This window comes from Gobio gobio (genome assembly GCF_949357685.1).
Source record: "Gobio gobio genome assembly, chromosome: 8".
Lineage (NCBI taxonomy): Eukaryota > Metazoa > Chordata > Actinopteri > Cypriniformes > Gobionidae > Gobio > Gobio gobio.
Window position 1 is genome coordinate 38859664 of NC_137114.1, and position 22312 is coordinate 38881975.

At 37.8% G+C, this 22312-nt stretch overlaps 2 protein-coding genes across 2 annotated transcripts in view; one reads left to right on the forward strand and one right to left on the reverse strand.

The window, feature by feature from the left end:
• The window catches only part of LOC307130057 (TRPM8 channel-associated factor homolog), a 360060-nt gene that overhangs the window by 125046 nt on the left and 212702 nt on the right, over positions 1-22312 (forward strand). The window lies entirely within an intron of this gene.
• Positions 9396-22312, reverse strand: part of numbl (NUMB like endocytic adaptor protein) — a gene marked incomplete at both ends in the record, with an annotated part of 34411 nt that continues 21494 nt past the window's right edge. Inside the window, 5 exons of the mRNA XM_079822963.1 lie at positions 9396-10198; positions 13930-14106; positions 15501-15767; positions 15851-16055; positions 17765-17905. Of these exons, the coding sequence (XP_079679089.1) occupies positions 9396-10198; positions 13930-14106; positions 15501-15767; positions 15851-16055; positions 17765-17905 (1593 nt within the window). The remainder of the gene's footprint in view (positions 10199-13929; positions 14107-15500; positions 15768-15850; positions 16056-17764; positions 17906-22312) is intronic.

Sequence of the window (22312 nt, forward strand, 5' to 3'; positions counted from 1 at the left end):
CCGTCTAGCAAACTCAGCCCGCCTCATCACATCTACAGGAAACTGTCTTGATGGGTTTGCTGATTATGTCAGCACTTGTGTGAGTGTCATTATGAACATCACATACAGTGGATCGTGTAAAAGCAGGGTTACTGAAGGGGTTGGGTGTCAAATGTGTGAAAAGGTAACTATTGGGAACATGGTATTAACAAATGACTAGGCCAATTTTCTCATGTCATTCCTTCTAGTGATCAATAATATGGGCTTTAGCAGGGCTGATAAAATGCTCAAATATACACTTCAGGATTCATTGATATTTTGGAAGTTAAACTCTTAAAGTCCCTGTAAAGGCAATTCTGAGATTTTTTTCTAAACACATTATAAATGTTAGAAATGTATTGCTGAAACAAATTACAAAGACTGTGAACTATGAAGTACTGAATTCAGAAGTTAGACCGTTAAGCAGTTTTTCACCGTTGCTGTGTTCAGGATTTTCTGGGCGGGGCTAAAACGGTGGCTCGATGACGCACTGGAGCCACTGAGCCTGGCTCCTCCCCTAACACGGTCATAACTAGAGCACATTCGCATCAGTTCGATCGCGAGTTAGTACTGTTAGTTACTATAGTCAACAACTTACATAACAGCTTACAAAACAAAAACGATGAAGAGATGGATTAATTTTGTGAACAGCAACCTTGATGGAGAGCTGAGGATCATCACCTACACCTACCTCTGCAGTGACTTTACACCGGTTCGTTTTACAAACTTTCACCGGAGACAACTGGGATTCACTGATAATCCGCTGCAGAACCGACTATCCCCCGCCCAGGCCTTCATCCTCCCGTCCCGCCGACATCCGGTGCGTCGTGATCATAGACGCTCGTGATCAGTGAGTGTTGTCTTGTGTGCTACTGCCGCTTTCCCGCGAGTGGGCGTGGTTTCGGCGCCGACAGCGGACACACCCCCAGCGTTTGAGAGCAGAGAATGCTGCTCATTTTTTCAGGTTTTTGATAAGCTATTTTATGTACTTCCCGGATTTTTTTATGATTCAAATTTGGCTGGGTGGTTAATAACACATTTATCTGTGGTGTGAGGAACTCAGAACACATGTTTAGTTTTGACTTTACAGGGACTTTAATTAAGTTTAATAGAAATCTTTTGTAACATTTTTAAATGTCATACCCCAACATTTGAATAGTAGTATCAGTGTTTCTTCAAAATATATTAATATTTGATAATATTAAGAAAACATACATATATATATATATATATATATACTTATTTATTGTCCAGTTGGTTGATTTGGAACTTCATTCACCATATTAATTAATTACATATTACATAATTCATTTAATTGCTACAATTCCTACACCAAGTTAAAAATTGTATTAAATCCATATTATGCAAACTATTGTAAAACTATGACACTAACTAAGTACATTTTTTAATATTAGATTTTTTAATTAAACGTGTTATTTCTAACATTTTTATTTAACATTTTAGTTTAAGTACTAATATTACTAAAACTGAAATAAAAATAAAGCTAAAGAAAAATGTTGTGAAAAATAATTACAATGATAAAAGCAAGCACATAACACAATTACTAAAACATAACTACAATGAAAACTGAAAATATAAAAATAAAAGCTAATTCAAAATATCAATAAATGTTGTAGTATTATATAAATAATACTGAGCGAACACCATGGTCCAGTTTTTTTTTTTATGCACTGCCACACTGTAACCAGCAGAGGGAGGCAGCGGCACTCCCAACTAGAGACAATGAGACACCCATTCTGATGTTAGGATTTCGCTCTTTCTAGGATGTTGCATTGTGTACATTTTTATCATATTTTTTAATGTTGATCTATACTTCATATACAAAAAACTGAAGGGGTATCAAAAGTCTGCTAAATAAAAAATTACTGAACATGTCAGGCCTCAATTAAGCACATTGCCAAAAAAAAAAAAAAAACTGCAATATCTAGCAATATCTCTGGTTCATTTAAGGACAAACGGATCAAAATAGCCCTGTGTTACCTGACTCCACTGTTTAATCCATGAAGCTTTTATAATTTATATTGTTCTTGTAGGGGAAGATAAAGATTATGCACAACGATCTAGCATAAATACTTCATCAAATGATTTTATGAAAGTTTTAAGTCTTGTTGCACAAGAAATGATGCACTCCTTATAACATTTCACATCCCATACCTTCATTATGACCGTTTTTATATATATATATATATATAATGTTACCACCTGGGCAATAAGTCCATTCATGAAATTTCCTCACTAATAAATATTCTACGGTCAACTGTTAAAGGTATTATAACAAAGTGGAAGCAACTGAGAACAACAGCAACTCAGCCACAAAGTGGTAGTAAATCACAGAGCGGGGTCAGCGCATGCTGAGGCGCACAGTGCGCAAAATAGCTCAGTCAATAGTTACAGACCTCCAAACTTCGTATGGCCTTTAGATTAGCTCAAGAACAGTGCTTAGATAGCTTTGTGGAATGGGTTTCTATATCCAAGCCTTACATCACCAAGTGCAATGCAAAGCATCAGATGCAGTGGTGTAAAACACGCCGCCACTGGACCCTAGAGCAGTGGAGACGTGTTCTCTGGAGTGACGAATCACGCTCGATGTATGAGTCTGGGTTTGCCGGTTGCCAGGAGAACGGTTCTTGCCTGACTGCATTGTGCCAAGTGTAAAGTTTGGTGGAGGGGGGATTATGGTGTGGGGTTCGTTTTTGGGGGTTTGGGATTGGTCTCTTAGTTCCAGTGAAAGGAACTCTTAATGCTTCAGTTTACCAAGACCTTTTGGACAATTTCATGCTCCCAACTTTGTGGGAATAGTTTGGGCATGGTCCCTTTCTGATCCAACATGATTGTGCATCAGTGCACAAAGCGTCGGTCCATAAAGACATGAATGAGCGAGTTTGGTGTGGATGAACTTGACTGGCCTGCACAGAGTCCTGACCTCTGACCTTTGGGATGATTATTATGTGAGCCAGGCCTTTTCGTCCAACATCAGTGCCTGACCTCACAAATGCACTTCTGGAAGAATGGTCAAAAGTTCCCATAAACACACTCCTAAACCTTGAGGAAAGCCTACCCAGAAGAGTCGTTGTTATAACTGCAAAGGGTGGACAAACTCCACATTAAACCCTACAGATTAAGAATGAGATGTCATTAAAGCCATCATGTGCATGTAAAGGCAGACGTCCCAAAACTTTTGGTAATGTAGTGGTATAACCCACATTTTTGGAAAATTCAATATAGATAGATTTTTATTTTAGATTTAATCTTCACTGGAGGCATAATTGTAGTCCATCTGATGCTTGTGACCAACATACACTACTATTAAAATGTATTTGGGTAAGATATTTAATGTTTTTAAAATATATATTTTTTATGTTTTTCATTTTTCTTTAGCACTTGCTTTTTAAATATAATAGTCGAAACATGGATTATATAGTTAGGGTATTTCAGTGATTTTTTTTTTTTGGGGGGGGGGTTGTTTAGTAAATTCCACTATTTATGTAGACTATTCAGGAATGTTTTGTTTGAAATCAACATACAAAATACTCCAAAGGAAGACACATTTGTGTAATTATTTGAGTCAATAATTACATATTTCACTATAAGCTTGTTTATCAGTCTCTTAAAACGCATACCATCATTTGCATGGACAGATTATAGTCCACTGCAGGACGCTGTAAAACACTTTGTGTTTATCTCCTCCTGCAGATGCACATGCCTGGACCGTGAGCTCCAGCCCGTCACAAAAATGAGCACCGCGTGCCAGTTCAGCAGAAAGAATTATTGTAATTCTTTAATCCCCAGTTCACACATCATTATTTCAACTGGAACTGCCCTGATAGGCTGTTTTATTTTTTTAGTTTGAAGCTTAATCTGGGCCATTGTTTTATTTGAATTCTCAAATAATAAACACATTGCCAACAAAAAAAAACTGCTGTGAATGCATCAGTGTAGAATATTGTATACTCACCAGTGTCCTCTCGTACACTGAAGCCTTTTCTATAGTTTAATTTATATCGGGCCCAGTGTTTTTCTGCTTACTGTGGCTCTTTTTGGATGATTATTAATGGCTGTTTTGCTTCCGTATCCATGGCAACTTATCCTGCACTGTCCCGTTTTCCCCCTCATCCACACAGTCACTCTGTGGGTGCAGGACAATAAGAGGAGAGTCGCCACCGCGGAAAGCATTCTCTCATTTTCTCACGCTTCCCCGGGGAAGATATGGCGCCTTGCTTGGGTCCATTTAACAATTTAGATCCTCAGCTTCTACTGAGACACAAAGAGGCACTAATAGCCAGTTCTGCCAGTCTGTGTGGTTGATGGTCTGTGACTTTTTAATTTCAAAAAGTCCATTCATAAATCTTTTCAAGGGGCTCTATTAGATTGTTGTGAACAAGAGGAACCATACAGTATAGTGAAATAATGGAGCAGCATATCAACATTTTCCATTTTGTTTTATAGCCCCAGATCATACCAAAGACATCAATGTGGTGATGGAGGTTAATTTGATATATTTTTATAGAAATAACGTCATTACACTGAAAATAAAATAATTACTAATAAGAATAAAGCTAATTAAAATTATATTGATATGATAATTATTAAAAAATATCATTAATGTAAGTATTTGTACATCATGGTTATAAATATGTTTTATATATCATGGTAGTGTGTGTATTCATATACAGTATGTGTGTGTTTTATACATCATGGTAGTATTTGTGTGTGTGTGTGTGTGTGTGTGTGTGTGTGTGTGTGTGTGTGTGTGTGTGTGTGTGTGTGTGTGTGTGTGTGTGTGTGTGTGTGTGTGTGTGTGTGTGTGTGTGTGTGTGTGTGTGTGTGTGTGGGCATGTTTTCGTGAAATATCAGGACACAAATGTGTATAATGACATGGGTATGACATGGGTATTACAAAAAGAGGGTGAAATATGAGGACGTTCCCCATGTCCTCACTTTTCAAAATGCTTATAAATCACACAGAATGAGTTTTTTTTCACAGAAAGTGAACTGCACAGTCTCCTGTGAGGGTTAGGTTTAGGGACAGGGGCAGTGTAAGGGGATAGAAAATACGGTTTGTACGGTATAAAAACCATTACGCCTATGGAATGTCCTCACATTTCACAAAAACAAACGTGTGTGTGTGTGTGTGTGTGTGTGTGTGTGTGTGTGTGTGTGTGTGTGTGTCTCCTGGTAAACCTTACATTATGGGGACCAAATGTCCCCACAAAGATTTGGACAATTTGTCTTTGTGGGGACAATTTTTGGTCCCCATGAGGAAAACCGCTTATAAAATCATACTAAGTTATATTTTTTACAAATATAAAAATGCAGAAAGTATAAGCATTATGTCTATTGGAAGTCCCCATAAGACATGGAAACCAGGTGTGTTTGTGTGTATATACATATACCTTATATTGCCAAAAGTATTGGGACACCCCTCCAAATCATTGATTTCAGGTGTTCCAATCCCTCCCATGGCCACAGGTGCATAAAATTAAGCACCTAGGCATGCAGACGCTTCTACAAACATTTGTGAAAGAATGGGTCGCTCTCAGGAGTTCAGTGAATTCAAGCGTGGGACCGTGATAGGTTGCCACCTGTGCAATAAGTCCATTCGTGAAATTTCCTCACTACTAAATATTCCACTCAACTGTTAAAGGTATTATAACAAAGTGGAAGCAATTGGGAACAACAGCAACTCAGCCACAAAGTGGTTAAATCAGAGCGGGGTCAGCGCATGCTGAGGCGCACAGTGCGCCGGAAAGCGTGGGATGCAGTGGTGTAAAGCACGCCGCCACTGGACTCTAGAACAGTGGAGACGTGTTCTCTGGAGTGACAAATCACGCTTCTCTGTCTGGCAATCCGATGGACGAGTCTGAGTTTGGCGGTTGCCAGGAGAACGGTACTTGCCTGACTGCATTGTGCCAAGTGTAAAGTTTGGTGGAGGGGGGATTATGGTGTGGGGTTGTTTTTCAGGGGTTGGGCTTGACCCCTTAGTTCCAGTGAAAAGAACTCCTAATGCTTCAGCATACCAAGACATTTAGGACAATTTAATGCTCCCAACTTTGAGGGAACAGTTTGAGAAATTGAGAAATTGAAATATTTAATCTATTTAACAGGGACCACACACAACACAAATGTTGTGCCAGAGTTAGCTAAATAGCTCATTTGCATCTGTTCCTCTTGTTCATTTGTAGTATTTGTGCATCTGTTCCAACACGACTGCGCAAGTTCACAAAGCAAGGTCCATAAAGACATGGATGAGTTTGGTGTGGAGGAACTTGACTGGCCTGCACAGAGTCCTGACCTCAACCCGATAGAACACCTTTGGGATGATTTAGAGCGGAGACTGCGACCCAGGCCTTCTCATCCAACATCAGTGCCTGACCTCACAAATGCGCTTCTAGAAGAATGGACAAAAGTTCCCATAAACACACTCATAAACCCTGTGGAAAGCCTTCCCAGAAGAGTTGAAGCTGTTGTAGCTGCAATGGGTCGGCAAACTCCATATTAAACCCTACGGATTAAGAATGGGATGTCATTAAAGTTCATGTGCATGTAAAGGCAGACGTCCCAAAACCTTTGGCAATATAGTGTACATATACACACACACACACACACACATATACATACAATTATATATAATCAAACCACCAACAAAAGTACCATTGTTTATATTATATTATTTATTTATCTTTTATACAATGTAATTACAATAGAAATATGTAGGTTTAAATACAAAATTCTGTAAATAAAGAATAAAAATAAACTCCACTGGTTTGTTATCACTACACTAAAGTTTACAATCAACTTTATGAGGTAATTTAGTTCCCTGGTTTTGAAAAACCTAGATTTTGTCAAGGGGAGAGAGTGGACAAAAAGACCAGGGCAATTGAGTAGAATGAATTCATACAGCATATCGCTTGGCCAAATTACAAATGCATTGTCTTTGGAAAAAGGACCATTTTAAGATTCATTGTGCCACAATAGACCGGCTTGACCCTGTAATAAACAATTGATAAGAAATCCGGGAGGTCAATTTATAACGCATTACGGTCCAAATGGCCTTTTTGAAACAGGAGTTAAAAACATTGTGCCTGCCTTGAATGTCCACTGCTATTAAGTCTCCACAGGAAGAGTGTCTGGAGTTCACCTCACCGAGCACAGTGTGCAGTCTGACTTTGATCATCTAGCTTTGAACCTTGCAGGCTCAACACACTGCAGAAAGATCATTCAACATCTTATTCGTACACTCTGATGAAAATAAAAATACAAACATTGAGCATTATTAAAGGGGTCATATGATGCTTTTTAATGTTTCCCTTTAGTGTGTAATGTGTCGGTTTGTGCATTTATAAGATCTGCAAAGTTACAAAATCTCCCACAAAGGGATTTATCGAATCCAGCTCTATCGAAGTCGAAGATATTCCTTCTGGGAATGTCGATGTCACACATATTACCATAATGGCAAAGACATACGCAAAGAAAGGCGGCAAGGCATTGTAGAGTTGTTACCACGTCATGGAGAAGCAGTGTGTTTGGATGCGAAAACAAATTCCCTTTGTTTGGTCTGCAGAAAACTAATGAAATTAGGAATCAGTGGTTATGATTTATTTATAACGCTGTTCCTGAGCAATACAACCCAAAAGTTAGCTTGTGTAAAGCGCATTTTTTACGGAGGACAGCTTCCTGAACCTCGCAGAGTTCAACGCCGGCTATGCACGGAATAAATTATACACTTCTACGCCTATACACTTCAGTTTTTTAAACTGTATTTCATGTTCTCACTTCAAGGCATAAAGTTGTTACAGTGAAGTTGTAGCAAGGTAAGAGTCTTACTTGGGCTCAAACTGATACTGTAATACCGATAACATTAATAACTGTGTGTTTACAACTGCTTTTGAAGCTTGCGATTATGCTAAGTGCGTTACATTTCTGACACACACTTGAGGTATTTGGCCAATCACAACGCACTATGTCAGCTGACAATCAAATCACACTGGGCTTATCGGAAGGAGGTTCTTTGTAGACCATTTCAGATCATTCAGGCATGTTGAGCTGTTCCATTACACCCAATAAACAAAATAACAAACATCTGAAAAAGCATCATATGACCACTTTAAATTATAAATGTGCCTAAATGCACAACGTTGGAACCTCGTGAATGAGAAGGATTTGATTTTAGAATAACTGCATGAGATCTTATTGTGTAGAGTGCGTGACATTATTCACCTGCAATTAAAGACAATTATTCCCTTTCTTAGACCAGCGAGAGTGAAACAGTGGTGATAAGAAACGAAAGCCAAGACTAATATGCATATTCAATGTTTTAACATACTGTAATATGGGATATTTTAAGCATGCATGAACGGGACCATATGACTCAGTCCCTTTAAGAGTCCGTAGTCGTTCCATTGCTTGCATAAACGAACACTTTAACCTTCATCTTCAACCCTTTTTCTAATATTTTCTAATACAGTCGCTCTTCACAACCACCCATTTTGTCATTTTAATGCCCTAGAATGGTCACAAAGTTTTTGAAATACATTCTTAATAGCTGAGAACCCATTGAAGGTAATGTTATTGTCGACTAAATTCACATATTTGAACATGTCTGGCTAAACATATTATAAAAATAAAACTATAACCCTTAGAAATGTTGATCCAGATGTCCCACAAAAGGTTTCATGTCAATTGACAAAGGTCAAGGTCACTATACTGGCATTTCGGTCTAGCTTTCATGGAATTATGGGCGTTAATAGTATAATCAGGGTTGGAATGTGCCTGTTGGTGGAACTTTTGGTTCCCACTTGGTTCGGAGCGGATGCTTCAATGGTCACGACTGATTCATTTGAAATGAATGAAACTAAACAGCCACAGAAAGGGCAATAAATAAAAGTAAACTGAAAGCATGCTATTTACATCACAAAGTAAACTCGTTGTTCTACAAGATACTGTAGCTCAAATTCTTTTCAAATCTATCATTTGGTGAGTCTGTTTTCAAGTAGCCAATTTATTCCACTTGTCATTTTTCACCCTGTTCAATAAAAATAAATAAGGGAAACCCAAGAATAATTAAAATCTGATTAAAAATAAACATTATAATCAAATAAAAGCAATAAATAGATTCTGACCATCCCCTAATTTCAATATTTCCTTTAGGTAAAAGGGTCATTACTGGTGAAAGTAATGTGCAGGTTTCTCTTTTAAGCTGTCCTGTAAGTGCCGAACCATTATGACTGTCTTTACGTTCTCCGAATCTTGAGTCTAAAAATGACACAAAATGCAACCGGATGATCTTTTACAACAACCAGACCAGGAGCATAAGATGGGTTATGAAACAGTTCCAGACTTTCAGAGTCTCCTTACAATTATAGTTCAATCTCAAAAGTCTTTTGTAAGTCATTCGAAAAAGGGTTTTGCGCCTTCGGTTGCGATTTGGATTCCAGAGCAGCCCACTTCGCCTCAAAGTGCTCTGCTTCCTTGGAACTACATGTGGGATTCGGATTCAGACTCTCCATCGGCCAACTGGTACCGATTTTTATGGTACTACCGTTTTGAGTAACACTGGTGGTCGCGGTCGTTGATGGAAAGGAGTTGTGCGGGTGGCCGTTGACGGTTGGAGGAGAGGCGAACGTGGTGGTTGGGAAACCTCCGGGCAGGGTGGGGAAAGCCGAATGTTGGCCACCGCCAAGAGTACCTGTCTTAGGCCCCATTCCGATTCCCATCGCTGCTCCGCCCCCTGTACTGGCTGCAGTGCAGAATGCATTAGCCACCATTTGTGACGGTGTGATGCCCACCACAGGCACGCTGGCATTGGGATAGGTCATGCTGTTGGCCAGAGTGGGCATGTATGACTGCATAGGTACAAAAGCCGGTTGAAGAGGCTGTTGGGCGAACATGCCAACAGGTGCAGGAGTGACGTCAAAGGCCATTGGGAATGGTTGCATTGAGGTGGGGAGGGAACCAGGGGCGATAGGAATGGTGGGGATGGGTGGAGGTTGCTGAGTGGGTGGTGGCGGTAGAGTAGGTGGAGTCTGTTGCTGGGCTTTCACCGCTTTAGCCACCTCCTCCAGCCAGCGCTCTGCTTCAGATGGGGTTCGTTTGTGGCTGCCATGAGGCATGGGAGGAGGAGACTGGACAGCAGACTCTGTTTGAACCCATGAGTTTGTAGCTGAGGAACAACAAGAGGGGTAAGAACGTTAAAATAGGCCTATTCTATCCAAGTCAAGTCAGCTTTAACTATATAGCATTTTATTCAATACAGATAACCTGTTAACCGCAAGTCCCCTTTTTGAGCATAGACGTGAAAATGTACTATCCAAAGGCCAATTCACATCTCACAGACAGACAGCAATAGATACTTTATTGGGTTTTGTCAAATCAGTGTGTTACCCCTGTCGGAATCTGTTGGCCTGAATGTCCCTTAGAATGTCTGAGAGGTGACTGTCTGTCAGTGCAGTGTGAATTGGCCTTTAAAAGCTTGTAATTCATGAATGCTTTGGAATACAGACCTATGGTTGGAAGACACTTAGAAGATAATTGCTTAAGAAAAAGCACTTGAAAAAAAAAAAGTTTGTTTACTGTAAAGCAAATGTACAGCGCCTAACATTTTATATTTTATACTAAATGTATATTTTACAAAATAACTTGGACTCTACAATTGTTAGAAAACCAAAGCCATATGTCTAACCAAATTTGAAGTTGATATCACAAAAATCGAGGATCCTGTGAGATTTTGTTTAGGCGCTGCACCAAAAATAGCCAACGAGTGGCACCCACACTCAATTGAATTTCTGTGTACATATACACACTCCATTGAATTGTACATTTCTGTCAAAATATCACTTCTATCGCCAAATATGAAACCTTGAGTTCCAACGATACGCATTTTGTCAAGATTTGAAAAAATATTTGATTTGGTAAAATTTAAAACATGAGACCGCCCACTAGGGGAAGGAGCCCGCTAAAAGGAATTAAAGTACTGCTTTCACGGTAACACAATGTCCAGTTTTAAAAAGGTTTCCACAGAATGAATTTTGAGTGTTTAAAGGGATAGTTCACCCAAAAATGAAAAGTAGCCCCTGATTTACTCACCCTCAAGTCATCCTAGGTGTATGTGACATTCTTCTTTCAGACAAATAAAATCGGAGTTATATTAAAAAAGTCCTGGATAATCCAAGCTTTATAATGGCAGTAATTGTTGCTCTGTTTTTGAAGTCTATAAAAAATGTCCGTCAAATAACGTGCTCCACACGGCTCTGGGGGGTTAATAAAGGCCTTCTGAAGCGAATCTGCGTTTGTGGCCTTTATTAACACCCCAGAGCACGTTATTTGACGGACAGGTGCATTTTTTATGGACTTCAAAAAAGAGCAACAATTACTGCCATTATAATGCTTGGATTAGCCAGGACTTTTTTAATATAACTCCGATTTTATTCGTCTGAAAGAAGAATGTCCTATACACCTAGGATGACTTGAGGGTGAGTAAATCATGGGCTACTTTTCACTTTTGGGTGAACTATCCCTTTAAGCTTTTGAATGATACCTAATTTTTGATGATTTCTATAATATGTGATAGGGATAAAAGGAAATAAATATAGAGCTCACTTAGGGCCAGATTTATTAAATGGCAAATTAGGGTGAGAGCAATTCCAAAAAAGCACCAATTGGGAGTGGAAAGCTCTGTGTGTGATCTACTGAGGACACGCAAATTAAAGAACACAGACACAGCCGGATCATTGCCAAAATGACCAACGCAATCTACCAAGAGCAGCCAAATTAGCGTCTGGTTTAAGACATGCTTTTTTGGGCGGTAAATAATGCCAAAATTATCAGTAAATTGAAGAGCACAAACCTTGCATGATTCATTTAAATACTCTCCACCCATAAGTTTTGTGTCTGAAAGATACTCCTACAATAAGGTCAGCTGCAAAAATAACCCGTCCACACCTTTTCAGCGCTAATTTTTCGCTGGGTGTCTTTAGTAAATCCAGACAGTAGTTTTTTAACACCAAAAGAGGGTTTGCGTTGGTGCAAGCTGTTAGTAAATCTGGCCCCTAGTGTCCCATTACCAGGACACTGACAGTTAAGCAGCTTCACAGTAATTAACAGGAAAATAACAGAAGCACAGAAAGTGTAAAGTTCATCGGTTCTGAAACAAGTTCAAATCAGCTATAAGCAGCTCTACAGAAGGCAATAGTATTGTCATTATTCAGTTTGAGTTTTAAGTTCATTGTTGATTCAATGCAGTTCATTAACAGTGTTAAGTTCATTAATTACGAAATGAGTTTAATTCATCTATACAGGGAGTGCAGAATTATTAGGCACGTTGATTTTCTGACCATATTTTTTTTCCAGGCACATTTGACCAATTCCAAACCACAGTAATCCTAATAACTACTATTGATTTAGTATTTAATAATGTATAAGTGATATATAATTGTTCATGAAGGCTGGAAATGAAAATCACCTTATATTCAGGTGTGCAGAATTATTAGGCATGTTTTCTTTTACAGATAAATTGAGCCAAAAAAGAGATTTAACTCAGACTGAAAAGTCAAAAAGTATTAAATGCCCATGAGAAGGATGCAATACTAATGCAATACTAGACATTGCAGTTAAGGCGTGACCATTGGACAGTGAAATGCTCGTTGGGTCAGCAGGGTCAGACAAAAACATGTGGCGGAGAAAAGACACCTATTAACCGCAAAAGAATTAAGAATTAAGGTGAAGAATTAAGGGTGAAACCATCAGGAACCCTTTAGTCTCCAGCGCCACCATTTTCCAGAGCTGCAACCTACCTGGGGTCTCCAGAAGTGCAAGGTGTCAGGATCTCAGAGACTTCAGTTAGGTAAAGAATCCTAAAAAATTACCCCCACTAGATAAGAATCATAAGCTGAAGTGTTGTTAAATACATGAAGCCTGCTTTTTTATAGGCTTTATAGGTTTTATAGGTTGAGAGTGACTCTTGAAGGACCAGCACCACATCCTCTGGCTCCACTGTTTGAAGAATTCATCTTCCAGAATCTGGCAGTAAGTTTTGGGAGTTCATTTTAGTCCATCCTGAAGTCCGTTTTGCAGAGATGGACTAAAAATGAACTCCCAAAACGTACTGCCAGATTCTGGAAGATGAATTCTTCAAACAGTGGTACTAGAGGATGTGGTGCTGGTCCTTCAAGAGTCACTCTCAACCTATCTGTCCATAAAGCCTATAAAAAAACCTTCTTCATGTATTTTACAACACTTCAGCTTGTGATTCTTATCTAGTGGGGGTCATTTTTTAGGATTCTTTACCTAACTGAAGTCTCTGAGATCCTGACACCTTGCACTTCTGGAGACTCCAGGTAGGTTGCAGCTTTGGAAAATGGTGGCGCTGGAGACTGAGTTTCAGTCTAAGTTAAATCTCTTTTTTGGCTCAATTTATCTGTAAAAGAAAACATGCCTAATAATTCTGCACACCTGAATATAAGGTGATTTTCATTTCCAGCCTTCATGAACAATTATATATCACTAATACATTATTAAATACTAAATCAATAGTAGTTATTAGGATTACTGTGGTTTGGAATTGGTCAAATGTGCCTGGAAAAAAAATATGATAAGAAAATCAACGTGCCTAATAATTCTGCACTCCCTGTAAGCAGCTCTACAGAAGACAATAGTGTCGTTATTCAGCTCAACTCAGTTCCAAAATTTGTCAATGAAACGATTAAATAAATGCAATTAATCTGTAAAGCAGCTCTACTGAAGACAATAGTCATCATCCGGCTCAAAGTTCAAGTTTTGTTGTCATCTGATAGTGTCAGTGTAGTCAGATCGATAATAGTACTGAATATCAAGTGTCTTTTAAACCCCTGTTCACAATATATCTATGTTTGTGTTGGATTGTGCAGTCTGTGTTACCTTGCAGTGGAGCAGGTGGAGGGGGAATGGCAGGTGGGGCGCTGCAAACTGGCAAGCAGTTGCTGGTGGCTTTGGCACACAGGTCCTCGGATGGTTTGGTGAAAGAGTTGTTGATTTGGCTGCACAGAGCGTTTATGCTGTCTGCCTCTCCTGCCACCGACAGATCCATCTCTGGAACTGACACAGACCAATAGGGAAGCTCAATCACACCTGTGTGGCTCATTTTGGTGGGCCATGCATGCAGTTTATGGGATTTTGCTTGCTACAATAACCAGGATGTGCGATATAAGATAAAGTTTGGAATGAAATTAATACTTTTATTCAGCAAGGATGCATTACACTGATCAAAAGTGACAGTAAAGTTTCATATAAATGCTGTTCTTTTGAACTTTATAGTCATCAAAAAAATCCTTTACAAAGTGTCACGATTTTCACAAAAATATTAAGCAGTGCAGCTGTTTTCAACATTGATGATGATAATAATAAGAAATGTTTCTTGAGCAGCAAATCATCATATTAGAATGATTTCTGAAGGATCGTGTGACACTGAAGACTGCAGTAATGATGCTGAAAATCCTGCTTTAACATCAATCATGTCATTTTAAAATATATTAAAATATACTTTTTTACTGTATTTTAATCAAATAAACATTTTTAAAAAATGTTACCAACTCCAAACTTGTATTTATTGTATAGGTTCATAATTTGTGATATAGAAATTGGAAGATACTGGGTATTTAATACTATTGCATACTAATTTCCCCTATTTTTACATTTAGATTGCCATTGCTATCAAAGTTAATATTAAATAACACTAATGTTTTAATAACACTGTTGCATGCAATCATTACCAGATCTCAAATATAATATCTGGATGAATAAATTCATTTATGGCATATGTCATTTGTAGTGTGTACAATGCTATTTTTAATACAGTATAGTATAGAATTTTAAAATCAACCATATATAGTTTATTAAAATAGGATCTCTAATAAAAACAAAATTCAGAAACAACAATGCAGTTAAAAAAACTTTTTAATGGTCTGTTTTGTATTACATTCCTCATATCAATGTGCTTGCACAACTATGAAGAAAAACAATTGTACTACATATTTATTCATTTACATTATTCATGGTTGGTTAAAAACATGACCCACAATTTCCCCTTTAGAATTTAGTCTAGGGGATTAGGCTAGAGATCAGAAAAAGCAGCATAATTCTGTGCAAAACATGTTCTCTAATAGAGCACTGCATGAAAAAGAATCAATGGAAGGGTCCCTTGTATAAACAACAGATCTACAGGTAAATGCAGCAGTTTAAGGCCTAGAATACACGCTCAAATGAATTCATGGGTACAATCAATGGAAATATAGTTTTCTGAGATGTGCTTTTGTACATATTTGTATGCAGGCTCAGCATGAGATACATTTGAAATGCCAAAGTCCTCTAGTTGATGATGCAGAGCGCACATAAAGTTAAGGCGGTCACTGCTATCAACTGGGTAAACAGTACTGGGTTAACATTACGGTTCCATTACACTTACACAGCTTGAGTACACAAAAATAACTCACCTGGGTTCTTGGTCTGGAAGTCCGTCTTGCGCTGCAGGGTTGATGGGAGATCATTCAATCGTAGGGAGAGCTGGCGTTTGAAAGGTGAGTTCTTCTGGCTGAGTTGAGGGAAGCCTCGGAATGAGCCCTGCCGCACCAGTTGCTCGATCGGGGCGTGTCGGCGCGGGATGGCGTGAGGCCCACCTGGCTCCCCCCTCTCCCCCGGTGAAGCCGCTCCCTCTGGAGGAGAAGCATTTCCAGGCGGCATTGCAGAAATGCCACATGCTTCTACAGAGAGGCAGATTCACTAATCAGACTCATTTGTACAAAGGGAGCCTTTGGTGTTTGAGAGTAATGGAAGCAAGACTGACCTTTCTTTTTGTCCTGCAGGTGTTTCATGATGTCCTCCCGGTCATTTTGCTGTCCAGCAGAGGAGACGCGGAAGGAGCCTTCCCTCACGAACGAGGTGCGGCTTGCATCAAAGGAAGCCGTGACCCCGCACTCCTTCTCTCTGCGTTGCTTCCGCTCAAGGCAAGCAGCAAAGGCGCATCCAACCGCATGACTCAAACGTTCACCCTAAAGTTGCATTGGCACCAAAAATATATTTGTTAATTTGCGCTTTTTTGTTTTGCTGTTCAAGAAAAATCTTGAGAATCCAAGATAAAAATTATATATATACAGTGTTGGGGGTAACGCATTACAAGTAACTTGAGTTATGTAATCAGATTACCTTTTCAAGTAACTAGTAAAGTAACGCATTACTTTTCAAATTTACACAAAATATCTGAGTTACTTTTCCACATTTATTTGACTGACAGCTCTCCTGTCCCCATGTTGAGAAAAATCGAGAGTAAGTGCAGAGGCGTTGTGTGTAAACACGATGGTTATTGTAGTTCTAGACTAAATGTGAGCATTTATTCATCTCACTTGCACAATAAAGAATTAGTACTCCTCAAAATGAATAAAATCAATCAAATGCAAAATCCGAGTACTATGCAAACCTCCAATAATTAAATGTTAAATAAAATCGACCTTTATTGACCAATGTCTTGCTGCTGACCTTTGATGATTCGGCTAAACCATGAGCAAAAATGTTTTGTTTTTATTGGTAGCGCAGCAAAGCTGCGCCCTCTACTGTTCATGCGTGAATTTGCATTTCTTTACAATGTCTTTACATTTGCACAAAAATAGAACAAGAAACAAAAAAACAAGCCCAACCCAGGTGAGAAAAAGTAACGCATTACTTTTCTTAATAAGTAACTAAGTAACTCAATTAGTTACTTTTTAAGGGAGTAACGCAATATTGTAATGCATTACTTTTCAAAGTAGCTTTCCCCAACACTGTGTATATATATATATATATACTGTATTTATAAAATATTAAAACGATGTTTAATAAAACATAATACAAATACATTAGTATCACGGGGTAACACTTTAGTTTAGGGTCCAATTCTCACTATTAACTAGTTGCTTATTAGCACGCATATTAATAGAATATTGTCTGTTTATAAGTACTTATAAAGCAGATATTAATGCCTTATTCTGCATGACCATGTTCTACATCCCTTAATCCTACCAATACCTACACGTAACAACTTCCTTAATTAACTATGAATTAACTATTATTATTAATTAACTAACTATTAATAAACAGTATTTGGATTTTTATTGGGGCAAAAGTTATAGTTAATAGTTAGTAATAATGAGAGTCTTGTTTTACTGTTTAAAGCTAAGACAAATTTAAGATAAAAAAATATATTATATATCATGTTTTTATTATTCAAAAAACAATACAAATATATATTTAATACTTCTGATAGTATATAATATGTCTTGACATTAAGACATCTTAAATCAATCTTATTTTCCCCCACATTTGTGTATTTATACTTTAAATAAACTTAATTCAAAATATGAAGATATGCTTTTAAGTACGTAACTTATGTATCATGTTTTAAAGGTTGTTTATATATTTTGGGGAAATTATATTTTACAGAGTAGCACAACTGTGTGTTCCATTTCTAGTTTTGTTATTGTTTTTATGGGGTGGACAAAAACATCATATGGTCACAAAAATGTTTTTGGTCTAGAACAGTATTGGGATCCTAATCAAAATTCCACTCAATTCTAGACCTTAATGTGTTTTTCTCTGTGCCCCAAGTGCAGATAACAGTCTCTAAGCGGTTATTCCGCTTGAGATAACACTGCCATAATCCCTATCTTAATCCCACTTCGCAGGGGAACAGAGGCTGAAGAATTAATCCCCGCTGGGTTCTCCTCACCGAGTCCTTCAAGGCCATGAAGCAGTGGCAAATCCAGCGGCGAGTCGTTCCATCGCGGCAGATGTAGGAGAATGCCTTATCGTAATTACGGTCAGGTGCGCAGAAAGACACTTTCTCAATGGTCTGGTCAACAATGAGGTCCTACAGAGAAAATAAGAAAGGGACAGGTTGGTTGTTGTTTGTGGCATTTTAAATAAATGTAAAAAGTTGTAAAATGCAAATTATAATAAAGTCTTTGGAAAAGGGCTGTGTGTCAATGCCCATTTCTAGTTCATCAATATTTAAATCAAAACTGTATTTTTGTATTGGGTTTTATATTATTATTGTACATATTATAATTATACAGACAGTGGGCCTTATTCATGAAACACGAGCAGAACAATTTTTGTGTGTGTGTAAATCTTTTGTAAGGCCATTCTGATGTAAATCTTCAGATTTATGAAAGTGATCGTGTTTTCAAAATGTTAGTTGGTGTAATTTTTTTCTTACGCCTGCTCTCTACCACGTGTAAATGGTGCGTAAAACCTACAAACATTTTGTGTTCTATTATGCAAACTGATGAAACATGAGTTATTTTTCCTTTATAGGTAATCTTTAACTATTGAGGTTATACGTATTTGGCTTGCTGTCCGCAGGGGAAGGGCTCGAGGAAGCAACTACTAGGGGACTACTAGTGCATGGAAGATAGTTTTGGAAGGGTACTTGGTCACCGAGGGTTGAACATTTTTAAACTTTGGGTTAAACAGAGCACTCGTCACTTCACTTTTTACCCAGCTGTCCAATCACAGTGGAGGACAGGTGGGACAAAAACCACAACGACCAACTGTTACATACTTGTACGACTGAACAACAATGAAGGAGAAGTTAATATTGTTGGTATTAATGCAATTTATGTTTAGTAATTGTCAAACAATCAGCAAAATCAGATACTAACACATTACTCTGTCAGACATTCCATATAGACTTGGTCGGCATTACTGGGAACGCCCACAAAACGTCATATCCGCCATATGCCGTGGGGGAAAACAAGCCATTAGAATGAATGCACTTAGACCTTGTTAGACGCTTTATCTGTACTCTTTGTAATGATTATAATTTATTTTTGCTTGGTGCAGTCCCGAAAAGTTGCCATGTGTGGATCTGCACCTCTAGTAAGTAAAAAAACCCTGATCTGAAGTTTTATACCGCCAAATAAACAAACGGAGCCATTCGTCAATTCCGAAAGCCTGTGCAATACGTCCATTACAATGAAACATTAGCACTACATAGTGCTGGTATTATTGTAAAGATTAAAAAAAGAGATTTCATTCATTGCAATGGCAAAAGTTTGTTGAACAAAACGCCAATAAAGTCATACTTGTCATGTACGGGACTCGTTAAAGCAGTTGTTCCACGATGTGCGATCACATAATGCGTGAGGTTATTAATGTACAAAACTTTCAAAAGTCTTCTTTATTTCATTATGGGAAGGGCTGGGCTCATTGTGCTTCAAGCTGATAGTCACATTATATGTACGACACGTGTACATTTTCTCGTCAAAATGCAGCTGCTCCCACAAATATTACACAACATAATTGCTAGGCTACTTCATAAATCACCCAGTCTTTTGATGAAGACGGTTGCTATAAAAAAGTAAATACAAGTTTTTTCGCTATTGTCAGTAATTCTAATAATATTGTGACACTGACAACATATTGTCAACTCCAAATATCAATTTCATAGCACAAGACACGTTTTATGATCTTTTTAAAACGTTAAATGTATGTAATACAAACTTTTAATCCATTAAATTGAGGAACACTGAGTTAACGTCTTCATCGAAAGACTGGGTGATTTGTGGAGTAGGCATGTATTTTGATGAGAAAATGAATGACACCTCTGGCCATTGATTCCGTTGGGTCGTTTATCAGTCACAGATACTATACGGACAATCTGACCCAATATGGCTGTTTTTCTATATATCTTGCTCTGTCGAGTGGCAAAAGTGATTCTACACAGGCTATACTAGGTTAACCCCATCCATGTACATTGTGGGGGAATGGACTCTTTTCCCCCACGCCGACTCCGCCCCCACACCACGCCCCCAGCTATGACACGACGCCGACCAAGTCTATCATAGCAACCAAAACAGCTGGAAAATCGTCTGGCATTTTCAGCTGCCTAAAAATGCTTTGGTGGGCATACTTTAAAGGGATAATTCACCCAAAAATGTTTATTGTGTCTTTACTTACTCGCCCTCATGTTGTTACAAACCTGTATGAGTTTCTTCCATTGAACACAAAAGAAGATATTTTAAAGAATGTTGGAAACCAGACAGTTGACGGCACCCATTGACTTCCATAGTAGGAAAAAAAAAATACTACGGAAGTCAGTGGGTCAGGTTACCAACATTCTTTAAAATATCTTCTTTTGTGTTCAACAGAAGATACTCATACAGGTTTGGAACGTAAATGATGATGACAGAATTTTCATTTTTGTGTGCACTATCCCTTTAAGTATTTCTTTTTTGCGTGGCATAATGCAAAAAGTGGTATAACTGTGCTGAAAGTGTGATAAAGTGATATTAGTTTAAAAATTGTATCATTTGTATTAATGTATCCAAAAGATTTGTCTTCCTTATTTATTCTTATTTGTCCTTGACCCGACCACACTGTAGCGTTTGTATCCTTTTGATTGTTCTAAAATGACTAAAGCTTTTTGTGTAGCCTGGACCTCCCACTGTAACAGTGGCTAGTGTTTCCTTGTTAGGGGGCCACACTTAATACATAATGCATGAACTGAACAGTGTAGAAGTGGTAGGTGAGGGGTCAGTGAAGTAGCGGAGGACTGGGTCGAGGTGAGGCGCCCATTCATTGTCAGCCAATTACTGACTGAAGGGACCCCGGTCAGAGCTCTAAAAGCTTCGTCATGGATGAATGCGTCCAGGGGGGAATAACAGGGGTTTACAGTGGACGGGAAGAACTTTATGGGTCCATGACTGCTGCTGACTCATCTCAGTTGTCAGGAATAAGACCGTCTGGTTTTGTAATCAATAACCCTTTCACTATAATGAAAATTCACAAGTCAAGTAGGGGAGCTAATCACGATTATTTTGGTCAATATTGTAATCAAGGTTATTTAAATGATCAGGCGTGGGATATATGGGAGTATTTTTTCACAATAGCAATATATATCAAGTATATTTAGCTGGAAATAGGGTTGTTATGATATCAAAATTTTAGAAGTAAAAAACAAACAACAGGACAAATACAATAAAAAGATGATTCTTAAAGATTCTTATTAAAGCTACGAAAGTTATCCAGTCATGAGTGATTTTCTCTTTGTCTTTTGTTGTTCGATTAACATTAATGACAGACGGCAGTTGGTATATTAGGCTCCTGTCACTTTAAGACCTAATACATGGATCCGATATACTGACACACATCTGACCTTTTAGGCACACACCCGAAGTCCAAGGTATACTTTGCTTGTTCATGTTTTGCTCCGCCTCGAAGCGAGCACACAGAAACTCACCTGGGGAAGGGTTTGAGTTTTCTTTCGACAACTATGAAGATAACCATATCGATAACTATATTAGCATCCACAACTATGCACGATAAAGTTCTGTTTATTATAAGCATGTGCTGCAGTTTTGTCACTGTATTCTGATTGGCTGTCAATGTTTTTATCGATCATCAGCTGGAAAAAATCCTTTTGAAAGTGATTCAACGGTATCGTTCCTCTGTGCCATTAACATTATTGTTGTGTTGTGGACTCTGCTATTCTCTTAAATTCAGAATTATTTTTGAAACCATATCTTTAGTGTTATTGTTATAGATGTCGTTCTTGGTGTGGGCTTTTAATATCCTTTTAATAACTCACGTCCTGCAGTAGACTGCATTTTAAGACTGTCCCAATGATCAGACTGATTTGGACATTATGTTTGGGTGATGTAAAGGAACGAATACATTTTATCTCGATTATAACTGTTAGAAGGCAAAATCGAAACAAAAATTTTATAAAATCACACACCCCTAAAGTTAAGTTTAACACGAGAGAGGAGTCAAGTCACCTATATTTCTATAGCGCTTTTCACAACACAGATTGCTTCAAAGCAGCTTTACAGTAATGTTAGGAAATTAATTTTGTTTTAGATGAAAAGCTAAATTAAGTTTTTGATTGATTCATTTCTTTTGTAAAAACTGATTTGAAAATGTAAAAACACATGTAAAAAATATTATTGCACAAAATGAAAACAATAATGTAAATATTATTATTATTAGTGTGAATCAAAACATTAAAAGCGCATTTTAATAAAAAAAAACTAAATAAAAATAAGCATGATTTCATCTCTTAAATGTCTTAGTGTGGGTTTTGGTCATAATTTAGACTTTTTAAAAAATCAAATTTCAGCTTTTTATCTCATAATTAGGATTATTTTTAAGTCATAATTTTGACTTTAAATCCAAAATTTTAATTTTTTTAAGTCCTAATTTAAACTGTTCATCTTATACTGACTTATTAGCATGTTATATTTTTGACTTTTTATCTAATAATGAGGACATTTAA